Raw genomic sequence first — 13,701 nt, forward strand, 5'->3', positions numbered from 1 at the left:
AGCGGCACGATATAAATGAGTTATTTTTCTTTCTTACACATTTTCTCAGTGCTCCGAAAGTAAAACCGTTGCCAGATACCAACGACCAACTAAAATTCAGGGAGGGATTCAAATTCCTGGGACATTGGAACCGGTTCTGGGGGAGGTGGGACCAGTTCAAACTGGACGGTTTGCACCTGGGCAGGACCGGGACTAATGTCCTAGGGGGAGTGTTTGCTAGTGCTGTTGGGGAGGGTTTAAACTAAAATGGCAGGGGGATGGGAACTTGTGCAGGGAGACAGAGGAAAGGGAAGCAAGGATAGAAGCAAAAGACAGGAAGGAGAAAAGCAACAGAGGCAGTCAGAGAAAGCAAGGGTTTAAATCAAACATGGCCACAGTAAATAATAATTCTAAAAGGTCTAAGAGTGCTAAAAAAACAAGCCTGAAGGCTTTGTGTCTTAATGCGAGGAGCATTCATAATAAGGTGGATGAATTAGCAGCGCAAATAGATGTAAACGGATATGATATAATTGGGATTACGGAGACATGGCTCCAGGGTGACCAAAGCTGGGAATTCAACATCCAGGGGTATACAATATTAAGGAAAGACAGGTGAAAAGGAAAAGGAAGTGGGGTAGCATTGCTGGTTAAAGAGGAGATTAACACAATAGTAAGGAAGGATATTAGCTCTGATGATGTGGAATCTGTATGGGTAGAGCTGAGAAATACCAAGGGGCAGAAAACGTTAGTGGGAGTTGTATACAGACCCCCAAACAGTAATGCTGAGGTTGGGAATGGCATTAAACAGGAAATTAGAGACGCGTGCAATAAGGGCACAGCACTTATCATGGGTGACTTTAATCTACATATAGATTGGGCTAGCCAAATTAGTAACAATACTATGGAGGAGCAATTCCTAGAGTGTATACGGGATGGTTTCCTGGACCAATATGTCGAGGAACCAACTAGAGATCAGGCCATCTTAGACTGGGTATTATGTAATGAGAAAGGATTAATTAGCAATCTTGTTGTGCGAGGCACCTTGGGGCGGAGCGATCATAATATGATAAAATTCTTCATTAAGATGGAGTTGACTCAGAGATTAGGGTCCTGAATTTAAATAAAGGAAACTATGATGGTATGCGGCGCGAGTTGGCTAGGATGGATTGAGGAACGTTACTTAAAGGGTTGACGGTGGATAGGCAATGGCAAACATTTAAAGATCGCATGGATGAACAGAATTTGTTCATCCTTGTTTGGCATAAAAAATAAAACAAAGAAGGTGAATCAACCGTGGCTAACAAGGGAAATTAGGGATAGCATTAAGATCCAAGGAGAGGACATATAAATTGGCCAGAAAAAGCAGCAAACCTGAGGATTGGGAGCAGTTTAGGATTCAGCAAAGGAGGACAAAGGGATTAATTAAGAGGGGGAAAATAGAATATGAGTGTAAGCTTGCAGGGAACATAAAAAGTGACTGTAACAGCTTCCATAAATATGTGAAGAGAAAAAGATTGGTAAAGTCAAGCGTAGGTCCCTTGCAGTCAGAATCAGGGGAATTTATAATGGGGAACAAACAAATGGCTGACCAATTAAATACATACTTTGGTTCTGTCTTCACAAAGGAGGACACAAATAACCTCCCAGAGATGTCGGGGAACAGAGGGTCTAATGAGAGGGAGGAACTGAATGAAATCAGTATTTGTAGGGAAATGGTGTTAGGGAAATTGATGGGATTGAAGGCCAATAAATCCCCAGGGCCTGATAATCTACATCCTAGGGTACTTAAGGAAGTGGCCCTAGAAATAGTAGATGCATTGCTGGTCATCTTCCAAAATTCTATAGACTCTGGAACAGTTCCCATGGATTGGAGGGTAGCTAATGTAACCCCACTATTCAAAAAAGGTGGTAGAGAGAAAACGGGGAATTATAGACCTGTAAGCCTGACATCGGTAGTGGGGGAAATGCTAGAGTCCATTATAAAAGATGTAATAGCAGAGCACTTGGAAAACAGTGACAGGATCGGACAAAGTCAACATGGGTTTACAAAAGGTAAATCGTGCTTGACTAATCAACTGGAATTTTTTGAGGATGTAACTGGTAGAATAGATAAGGGAGAACCAGTGGATGTGGTGTATTTGGACTTTCAGAAGGCTTTCGATAAGGTCCCGCATAAGAGATTTGCGTGTAAAATTAAATCACATGGGATTGGGGGCAAGGTACTGGCTTGGATAGAGAACTGGCTGGCAGACAGGAAGCAAAGAGTTGGAATAAACGCGTCGTTTTCTGAGTGGCAGGCAGTGACTAGTGGGGTACCGCAGGGATCGGTCCTTGGACCCCAGCTATTCACAATATATATTAATGATCTAGACGAGGGAACTAGATGTAATATCTCCAAGTTTGCAGACAACACAAAGCTGGGTGGGCGTGTGTGCTGTGAGGAAGATGCAGAGAATCTCCAGTATGATTTGGACAGGTTGGGTGATTGGGCAGATGCTGTAAAATGTGGATAAATGCGAGGTTATCCACGTTGGTGACAAAAACAGGAAGGCAGATTATTATCTGAACGACAATAGATTGGGAGAAGGGGAAGTGCAACGAGACCTAGGTGTCCTTGTGCACCAGTCGCTGAAGGTAAACATGCAGGTGCAGCAGGCGGTTAAGAAGGCAAATGGTATGTTGGCCTTCATAGCGAGAGGATACGAGTACAGGAGCAATGTTGTCTTGCTGCAGTTGTACAGGGCCTTGGTGAGACCACACCTTGAGTATTGTGTGCAGTTTTGGTCACCTTATCTGAGGAAGGATATTCTTGCCATGGAGGGAGTGCAGCGAAGATTCACCAGACTGATACCTGGGATGGCAGGAATGACGTATGAGGAGAGGTTGGGTCGATTGGGCTTATATTTGCTGGAGTTTAGAAAAATGAGAGGGGATCTCATTGAAACTTATAAAATTCTAACAGGACTAGACAGACTAGATGCAGGAAGGATGTTCCCGATGGCGGGGGAGTCCAGAACCAGGGGTCACAGTCTAAGGATAAGGGGTAAGCCATTTAGGACAGAGATGAGGAGGAATTTCTTCACCCTGTGGAATTCTCTACCACAAAAGGCTGTTGAGGCCAATTCATTAAATACATTGAAGAAGGAGTTAGATATATTTCTTAAGGCTAAAGGGATCAAGGGCTATGGGGAGAAAGCAGGGACAGGGTACTGAATTTGGATGATCAGCCATGATCTCATTAAATGGCGGAGCAGGCTCGAGGGGCCGAATGGCCTACTCCTGCTCCTATCTTCCATGTTTCTATGTTTCTGTTTCTATAAGTTTCTTACTAAAATAAAAACAGAACATGCTGGAAATACTCAGCAGGTCAGGCAGCATCTGTGGAGAGAGAAACACAGTCAACGTTTCAGGCCGATGACCTTTCGTCGGAACTGGAAAAGGTTCGAGATGTAACAGGTTTTAAGCAAGTGCAGGGGCAGAGAAAGGGGGGAGGGGAGGAAAGAACAAAGGGGAAGGTCTGTGATAGAGTGAAAGGCAGGAGGGATGACAAAGGGAAATGATGGTGCAAGGTGAAAGATGGTGGTAATGGGACAAGTAAAGAAAGAAATGATGGGTCTGGAGGAGCTGTGAATGGGAATGGCAGAATCATCAGCAACAGCTGCCATCTGAAAAAATGGAGTCAGAGGTTATGATCTGAAATTGTTGATCTCAATGTTGAGTCCAAAAGGGTGCAAAGTGTGTAATAGAAAGATGAGGTGCTGTTCCTCGAGCTTACGTTGAGATTCCTTGGAACAGTGTAGGAGGCTGTGGACAGAGAGGTCAGAGTGGACTGGTCCGGAGCAATAAAGTGACAGGTGACCGGAAGCTCGGGGGGGGTCACGCTTGCGGACTGAACAGAGGTGTTGCGCAAAGCGGTCACCCAATCTGGTTTGGTCTCCCCAATGTAAGGGAGGCCGCAACGTGAGCAGCGAATACAAACTTTTTCCTGTTGGAGTTAGAATGGCTTTGACTCACAATGGGAATCTTCAGCATACAACAATTTCAAAGTTCATTAACCAAACATAACTGAGGTGTTTGAACGCCAGCCAATGGTTTCAGATATAAATCAGTTGTATTTACTTATAAATATATTAAAAACTGATGCCATTAAGATCCATCTCCCACTTGTGTACTCAAGTCTAGAGAAGTTGGCAGGACAAACTCATTCAATAGTTCATTGAGCAGGCTCAGCTGGATTTACCTGACCCGCTCTTTTGGATCACCGAAGGTTTCCTTCAGATGGGAGAAGTCAGGATAGTAGTTCACGGAGGGGGCGATGACCTCAAGCAGACCTGATTGAATTTCATTTGGAAATCTGCGGAGGAAAAGAAATTAAAAAAAAAAATTAAAGATTGATCTGCACAAAAATGATTCAAGGATCCAATGCCAAGAGTCACGAGTGCACCAAAGATCGCCGTCAAGAAGTCTATCACCATCTGCCATTTAGAGACACTCAACTTCCCCCCGCTCACCAGTTCTCCCACCCCCCACCTGAAGGAGTCAAGTCCTTGCTGGAATATGGCTCCAGTCTTCCTACGATGCCTCGTCCAAATGGCCATTATTTGTGTGTGAGCCTTGACCACGGGAACCTTAGCCAAACCTTCCCTCAACCAGTGTGTGCCTGCACGTACACATTTAGAATCTTACAGCACAGGAGGAGGCCATTTGGCCCATCGTGCCTGTGCCAGCTCTTTGAAAGAACGATCCAATTAGTCCCACCCTGCTGCTCTTTCCCTTTTCAAAACAAAAGATAATGGCAACCAATTTCGAAGCTGTTCTATTCTAGATATTCTCTTCGGTTCAAGATCGCCGTTCTCTCCGTAAGCAGATCTCATGTCCCTTACAATTAAGAGTTGCTGACCAACATCTCATCATACAATAGGAAGGCCCGTGGATTGTAACAATAAAACCCCATGTTATATGAACTAGATATTGGGGCAGTAATTCCTCCCCAAACGCGCGAGTACGGAAGGGGTACTCACGCGTCTGGCCGGAGGAAATGCCGGTTTTCAGCATGCACAGCGCATGCGCTGAAAACCGGCATTTCCTCTCCTCTAACCCAAGAGTTGAAGAGGCTAGCGCATGTGCTGTAGGGGGCAGCGCGTGCGTCTTGGATTTCCTCTGTTTTGGGGGATTTGCGCATGTCTAAAGGCCTCCGGTCCTTACGCTTGTAAAAAGCACACATAAGCATTTATTTTTACAGGTAAGTGGTGTTTCAGTGCAATTTAGAATTTTTTTCCCCACAGGTTTATTATTTTAAAGAATCTGCAATAAGGTAAGTTTAGTTTTAGACCCTTTTTATTAAAAAATTAATTTTTTTCAAAAAAAAAAATTGTTTAAATTATTTTTTTTTACTTATTTATACTTAATTTAATGATTGGGATGTTTTTTTAAAATTTTATTTAAAGTTTAAGTAGTGTTTTGGGGTGCAGTACTTCTCATGAGTTTGACAGTTCTTACTCTCAAACTTATGAATGAAGTTTCCCCTCCCCTGATTGGCTGAACAGTGCTCACCTGATCCCAGCCGGCACATCGCACTAACTACGCCACTGGGTCAGGTTAGCGCAGCGCGCCGACATCAGAACCTGGCCACTGACAGGAAATCCACTGCGGGCCAGGGTTCAGATGTCGGCGCGCCGGGTAAGTGCACATCGGGGGCTTGCACGCGCGGCAAGCCCCCGACACCAAGTTCTGGGCCATTGTATCTTCACACCTGCATAGAGCTGTGCTTTCCCAATCATCAGAAAGGTGGACTGATTAACACTCTAGTCAGACGAGGCCAAACAGGTATATTTTACAATTATTAAGTGATAAAGCAGAGTAACACCAAAGATGAGGGATAGGCACTGCTCTTATAGAAACTTTATATCTACAGTCGTCAGCTTCTTCCGCTTTCCATGGTGCATATATTTCAAAGTGTCCTGTGCCAGCTCCTTGATCCTGTAGCTGACCTCCTCGGTCAAGCCTCGACAGGTTTCGTCGGAAAGCTGGGAGATTCCGATGGATTCAGCAATCACTTTTAAGGACTCCATGGGGAGTAGCGTGTTGCTGATCTTCAGCAGTAACATTTATAGTAAAACTCCCCATACTAGGACTTAATTCAGTATCCTGCCTCCCAATGAAAGATGAGACATTAAAACGAGGCCCCGTCTGCCCTCTCAGGTAGATGTAAAAGATCCCATGACACTATTTCGAAGAACCACAGGGAAGCTCTCCCTGGTGTCAATATTGATCCCTCAACCATCATCACTAAAAACAGATGATCTAGCCATTCATCTCAGTGCTGTGTGTGGGAGCTTGCTGTGTGCAAATTGTTTGCTGCGTTTCCTGCATTACAACAGTGACTGACTAAGAAAACTACCAGGCACTTGGTCAAAGCATTAAACAAAGCTTTAATCAACTGTTTTACAACATGGAGGTCTAGTTGTGTCCTTCACTAGTTCCTGTTAAGAATGTCTTACGCAAGCTGGGCCCGTGCCCGAGTATTTATACTCTCCCTGGACAGCGCCACCCGTAGGCCGCTCAGTATTATTTCATAAGTCTTTCTTTCATGAATAGAAACATAGAAGATAGGAGCAGGAGTAGGCCATTCGGCCCCTCGAGCCTGCTCCGCCATTCAATGAGATCATGGTTGATCATCCAAATTCAGTACCCTGTTCCTGCCTTCTCCCCATATCCCTTGATCCCTTTAGCCTTAAGAAATATATCTAACTCCTTCTTGAATATATTTAATGAATTGGCCTCAACTGCCTTCTGTGGTAGAGAATTCCACAGGTTCACCACTCTCTGGGTGAAGAAATTCCTCCTCATCTCTATCCTAAATGGCTTACCCCTTATCCTTAGACTGTGACCCTGGTTTTGGACTCCCCGGCCATCGGGAACATCCTTCCTGCATCTAGTCTGTCCAGTCCTGTTAGAATTTGATAAGTTTCAATGAGATCCCCTCTCATTCTTCTAAACTCCAGCGAGTACAAGCCCAATCGACCCAATCTCTCCTCATACGTCATTCCTGCCATCCCAGGTATCAGTCTGGTGAATCTTCGCTGCACTCCCTCCATGGCAAGAACATCCTTCCTCAGATAAGGCGACCAAAACTGCACACAATACTCAAGGTGTGGTCTCACCAAGGCCCTGTACAACTGCAGCAAGACATCCTTGTTCCTGTACTCGAGTCCTCTCGCTACGAAGGCCAACATACCATTTGCCTTCTTAACCGCCTGCTGCACCTGCATGCTTACCTTCAGCGACTGGTGCACAAGGGTACCCAGGTCTCGTTGCACTTCCCCTTCTCCCAATCTATTGCCATGAATGACTGATTCGTGTCAGTGACCACATTTCAAAAAGTACTTAATTGGTTTACATAGAAACATAGAAGATAGGAGCAGGAGTAGGCCATTTGGCCCTTCGAGCCTGCTCCGCCATTCAATGCGATCATGGCTGATCATCCAATTTCAGTGCCCGGTCCCTGCTTTCTCCCCATACCCCTGGATCCCTTTAGCCTTAAGAAATATATCCAACTCCTTCTTGAATATATTTACTGAATTGGCTTCTACTGCCTTCTGTAGCAGAGAAAACTTTGGTTCTTCGGCGGTAAGGATGCTGTTAAATTCCCCACTAAAAGTTAGACCCAAAGGGATTAGGTGTAACTGGGATTTTAACAGCTAAATAAAGGTTAAGAGCCTGGAAAACTAAAAATTTAAATGTAAAAACATTTTTTAAGTTTGTGCATCTTTATTTTAGTGGGTCTTTTCCTAGCCTTAGCCTTTTCCCCATGTGAGAGCCCCAATCTTCCTTTTGCTCTAACATTTTTTTAAAAGCTAGAATTTTAAGGGCTGACTCACCTCCTTGTTTTGTCTGTGAGAATTCTGCCTTTTGATTGGCTGCTCAGACAGCCTGTTGATGTCACAGCAGTTCAAACAAGGGGATTCCAATTAAGCTCCTTTGAATTGAATTCAAGGTCGGAAAACCCGAAGTTCTCGACACAGGGATCGTGAGGTCCTTGTGCAGAGCGTACTTCGGGGCCAGTAGCGAACGTCTTCGCTTCGCCGCTGACTGCAAATTCAGGGCCGACGTCAAAATGCAAGTTGTTGTTGATAGAGATCAGGAGCGGGTTTATCGCTTGTCTAGCCTAGGATTACTGAATGCAATGACAACTCCCTGACCTGCCCAAGAACAAACATAGTAACAGATGAGAATTAGACGTTCTGTTCTGCACAATACTTCTTCTTAGGCAGTCCCTCGGAACCGAGGATGACTTGCTTCCACATTAAAGATGAGTTCTCAGGTGACTGAAAGCACTTTGGGACGTCCTGAGGTTGTGAAAGGGGCGATATCAATTCAGATTCTTTCTCTTTAATTGTCTCTAACTGAAATTGTCGGTGTGTGTGTGTGTGTGTGCGCGCTATAAACATGAACAGTCAATAATGGAAAGGTTACTCTGGAAAAATTCATTTTGCAGCTCGTTCTCAAAAACAACAGGGAAAACTCCAAAACAAACTCCAAAATCCTTCAACACCATGAGCAGATAAACCCTTCCAGCGTCGGCCTGGCATGAGCATTGCCAGAATCCTATCGCTGCAGGTTCATGCTCAGAATGCATCATCTTCCTACAGATGACAGAAAGCTGTTGGCCAAACAAACAACTAACTGCAAGCCCAAGCGTTTGAGAGGGGCTGACGACTTCAATGACACCAGTCAAATAAACAAAAGACAACATTATAAGCAAGATTAATCATGTTGTCAAATGCGCAATTAGAAACCGTATTTTAAGAAGGTTGGGGGGGGGGGGGGGTGGAAATGGCAGATAAAACATTTGGAAAAATGTTTTGAACAATTTAGTTCATCTTCTTTCTAAGAAATTTAAATATGACTTATTGCAATTAATAAATATGAATCACGATTAATAAATTTGCACATCAATTATCTGGGAGAAATTTAGAATAACTTAACTGGAAGAGTCTGAATATCAACCACATTGCACTGGAAGAATTGGAATAATCTGGGTGCAAGAAATTTGCATACAAGAAGTGTGACACTGAAGTGTTACAGTTAAGTGTGGCACAGGAACAGCAATGGAACTGCGCACTAAGCAAACGGCTTTATTATTAACAGATCATCTGCGGCTCGTGAGTCAGACGTTATGCTGCATGTTGCATGTAACATACAATATATAATCAAGAGCTCGGATTTGCGTACAGAAATCTCTGAAGGTGGCGGAACGCTGATTAGGCTGTTAAAAAAAGCGAACAGATTCCGTGGCTTATAAAGAGAGAGTGTAAAAGCGATGAAGTTGTGGCGAACTTTTGTAAAACACTAGTTAGGCCTTAGCAGGAGTATTGTGTCCAATTCTGGGTCCCACACTTTAGAGGAAGGACGTCAAGGCCTTGGAGAGGGTACAGAGGAGATTTACTAGAACGGTACCAGGGATGAGGGACTTCAGTTACATGGAGAGACTGGAGAAGCTGGGGTTATTCTCCTTAGAGCAGAGAAGGTTAAGGGGAGATTTAACAGAGGTGTTCAAAATTATGAAAGGTTTTGATAGAGTTAAATAAAGGATTTGAACCCTCAACCTCCTGACTCAGAAGTGAGAGGGCTACCCACTGAGCCATGGCTGACACAGACTAGGACCGTCCTCATTACTCGCTGCAGGACTACGGAGTGCTCTGCTGCGGCAAAATACAACACTTCCCATAATAAACATGTGGGTGAGGCATCGCAGGAACAAACCAGTCAGAGCTCGGGAAAATACCAGGCAGTCTGGAACCCATTCCTGGAAGCACACACGACCCACGCACTTCCTCCCACACAAACCCAAGAACTACTGCCCAAAAAAGTCAGATGGAAGCCACAAACTTAAAAGCCTCCGAGCGCACCGCAAAGTCAAAGGCAAAAAGTACAAGGCCCATCACCAATACAAGACCATCCATCATCTCTGAGCCAGCCAAGCCTCAGCAAACATCATGTCATCCTGACTCACGAGCAGTCTCCTGTTCCCAATGTGTGCCTAATACACCCCCCTATTCGGACATGCCAATGTACTCCACCTAGAAGGACAAGGGCAGCAGGCACATGGGAACACCATCACCTCCAAGTTCCCCTCCAAGTCACACACCATCCTGACTTGGAAATATATCGGCTGTTCCTTCATCATCGCTGGGTCAAAATCCTGGAACTCCCTCCCTAACAGCACTGTGGGAGAACCTTCACCACACGGACTGCAGCGGTTCAAGAAGGCGGCTCACCACCACCTTCTCAAGGGCAATTAGGGATGGGGAATAAATGCCGGCCTCGCCAGCGACGCCCACATCCCATAAACAATTTTTTTTTAAACGCCTTCAAGTACTGGTGCCAAACTGCACAGTGGCTTCCTTTCTTTACTTAGTGAAAAAGAAAAAAGGTAACACCACAATTATAACCTATCTTTCTCTCTCAGATACTGACTGATCTGCTGTGCATTCTTGATTTTCTATTTTTAAATTAATTCTCGTGGTGTGGGTGTCGCTGGCAAGGCTGGCATTTATTGCCCATCCCTAATTGTCCTCGAGAAGGTGGTGGTGAGCCCCCTCCTTGAACCGCTGCAGTCCTGTGTGGCAAAGCTACTCCCGCAGTGCTGTTAGAGAGGGCATTCATGATATTGGCCCAGCCACGATAAAGGCGGGCAGCACGGTGGCATAGTGGTTAGCACTGTTGCCTCACAGCGCCAGGGACCCGGGTTCAAATCTGGCCTCGGGTGACTGTCTGTGTGGAGTTTGCACATTCTCCCCGTGTTTGCGTGGGTTTCCTCCGGGTGCTCCGGTTTCCTCCCACAATCCAAAGATGTGCGGGTTAGGTTGATTGGCCATGATAAAAAAAATTGGCCCTTAGTGTTAGGGGGGATTAAATACGTGGGGTTACAGGGATAGGGCTTGGGTGGGATGGCTGTCGGTGTAGGGATCGGGTGCTAGGGTTTGGATGATCAGCCATGATCTCGTTGAATGGCGGAGCAGGCTTGAAGGGCCGAATGGCCTACTCCTGCTCCTATCTTCTATGTTTCTATATACGTCCAAGTAAGCCTGGTAAGTGAGACCTGGAGGCGGTGGTGTTCCCATGCGTCTGCTGCCCTTGTCCTTCTAGGTGGAGGGGGTCGCAGGTTTGGGAGGTGCTGTTGAAGCAATCTTGGCGAGTTGCTGCAGTGCATCTTGTAGATGGTACACACTGCAGCCACGGTGCGCTGGTGGTGGAGGGAGTGGATGTTTAGGCCAGTGCATGAAATGCCAATCAAACAGACTGCTTTATCCAGTATGGTGTCAAGTTTCTGGAGTGTTTTTGCAGCTGCACCCATCCAGTATTCCATGACATTCCTTTCGATTTTTCACAAGACCACTGATGAAGCAGGCCATTCAAACCACCTTTGCCCATCCATCCAGAAACAAACCCTTCAGTCTCAGCAAACGCAGCAGTCGATTGTCTCCGAACTGATTCCAGGCTTGTTATCTCCACGGCCCTAACCACAGTCCAAGAGTTGGAGTTGATCACCCGAATTCCTGACATCAATCTCCAGTTTAAATGTTTGCATTTCACTTTAAAATACAATTTGAATGAGACACCGTAAACAGACCCGTGACCCTGGCTTCAGAGGCAGAGAGCGGAGAGGTACCATGAGGGAAAATCTCCAATTCAGAGAGAGATACAGTGAGAGCGAATCTCCAGATTCAGAGAGAGATACAGTGAGGGCAAATCTCCAATTCAGAGAGAGATACAGCGAGAGCGAATCTCCAGATTCAGAGAGAGATACAGCGAGAGCGAATCTCCAGATTCAGAGAGAGATACAGTGAGGGCGAATCTCCAGATTCAGAGAGAGATACAGTGAGAGCGAATCTCCAGATTCACAGAGAGATACAGTGAGAGCAAATCTCCAGATTCAGAGAGATACAGTGAGGGCGAATCTCCAGATTCAGAGAGAGATACAGTGAGAGCGAATCTCCAGATTCAGAGAGAGATACAGTGAGGGCGAATCTCCAGATTCAGAGAGAGATACAGTGAGGGCGAATCTCCAGATTCAGAGAGAGATACAGTGCGAGCGAATCTCCAGATTCAGAGAGAGATACAGTGAGAGCGAATCTCCAGATTCAGAGAGAGATACAGTGAGAGGGAATCTCCAGATTCAGAGAGAGATACAGTGAGAGCGAATCTCCAGATTCAGAGAGAGATACAGTGAGAGCGAATCTCCAGATTCAGAGAGAGATACAGTGAGAGCGAATCTCCAGATTCAGAGAGGGATACAGTGAGAGCGAATCTCCAGATTCAGAGAGAGATACAGTGAGAGCGAATCTCCAGATTCAGAGAGAGATACAGTGAGGGCGAATCTCCAGATTCAGAGAGAGATACAGTGAGAGCGAATCTCCAGATTCAGAGAGGGATACAGTGAGAGCGAATCTCCAGATTCAGAGAGAGATACAGTGAGGGCGAATCTCGAGATTGAGAGAGAGATACAGTGAGGGCGAATCTCCAGATTCAGAGAGAGTGTGTGATACACTGAAGGCGAATCTCCAGCTTTAGAGGCACGGAGCGGAGAGATACGGTGGAGTGCGACTCATCTCATTAGGCCTGGTTTATTATTTCAGAGTATCAGCAGCTGTGTTTGCAGCACAGATGGTTAGATCATTAAACCGTGCTTTGTTTCAGCATTTCAGACAGAGGTCTGCAATAAACACTGGCGGTGTCTATACCCTGACCTAGATTTCATCTTTTTAAAAAACACATTCTCAACAGAAGGTAATGATTAATGCTTACAATTAGGGTGCAGTTCAGTATCGCATTTCAAACTGAAAATATCGTAAAAGCACAAACGCCTGCTGTTCGCCTAGTGTCTCATCTATAGGAAACCTCATTGTCCGCTTAAAAACCAGCAATTATATTAAAGGCATCCGAAAGCTCCCTGGCTGGCAAGTCTATACTGGGTGGTGGTCAGAGCGAAACTTGAAAAGGAAAAAGTTGCAGGGCTACGGGGAAAGAGCAGGGGAGTGGGACTAATTGGAGAGCTCTTTCAAAGAGCTGGCACAGGCACGATGGGCCGAATGGCCTCCTTCTATGTTGGATCGTTCTATGATTCTAGGGAGATTTACTCACTGGTTAGATTTGTCAACCAATTCTGAAAACAAATCCAAGTTTTCCTTTTGAATGCAGCAGATGGAAAAATTGCTTGTTTGGTTTTGTGTGACACTAACAGATTGTGGGATGCGAGTCAGGTTTCGTCTGTGGGAAACCTCGGATGTTGGGATTTCTTTGACTTCATTGTACACCCACATATTGGTCAATTCCAGAACTGATTCATCTGTTAACAATTTTGGGGTTAAAGTAGCAATTTGTTGTATTTCTTAATACTGTGTATTTCTTAATACTGTGTGTTTGTTATATTTCTTAATAGCTGTGGCCCAGTGGATAGCACACTCGCCTCTGAGTCAGAAGGTTGTGGGTTCAAGTCCCACTCCAGGGACTGGCGCACATAAAGCTCGGCTGACGCTCCAGTGCAGTGCTGAGGGAGTGCTGCACTGTCAGCGGCGTTGTCTTTCGGATGAGACGTTAAACCGAGACCCCGTCTGCTCTCTCAGGTGGACGGTAAAAGATCCCACGGCCACTATTTCGAAGAAGAGCAGGGGAGTTATCCCCGGTGTCCTGAGGCCAATATTTATCCCTCAACCAACA

General features: G+C 45.4%; 1 protein-coding gene across 1 annotated transcript in view; it reads right to left on the minus strand.

The window, feature by feature from the left end:
* The window catches only part of mgat4b (alpha-1,3-mannosyl-glycoprotein 4-beta-N-acetylglucosaminyltransferase B), a 373,057-nt gene that overhangs the window by 116,346 nt on the left and 243,010 nt on the right, over positions 1-13,701 (minus strand). The window contains exon 6 of the mRNA XM_085996041.1: positions 4,220-4,333. Within this exon, the coding sequence (XP_085852167.1) occupies positions 4,220-4,333 (114 nt within the window). The remainder of the gene's footprint in view (positions 1-4,219; positions 4,334-13,701) is intronic.

The sequence above is a fragment of the Somniosus microcephalus genome, chromosome 8, assembly GCF_052327205.1.
Source record: "Somniosus microcephalus isolate GS21.2 chromosome 8, FLI_Smic_1.0, whole genome shotgun sequence".
Lineage (NCBI taxonomy): Eukaryota > Metazoa > Chordata > Chondrichthyes > Squaliformes > Somniosidae > Somniosus > Somniosus microcephalus.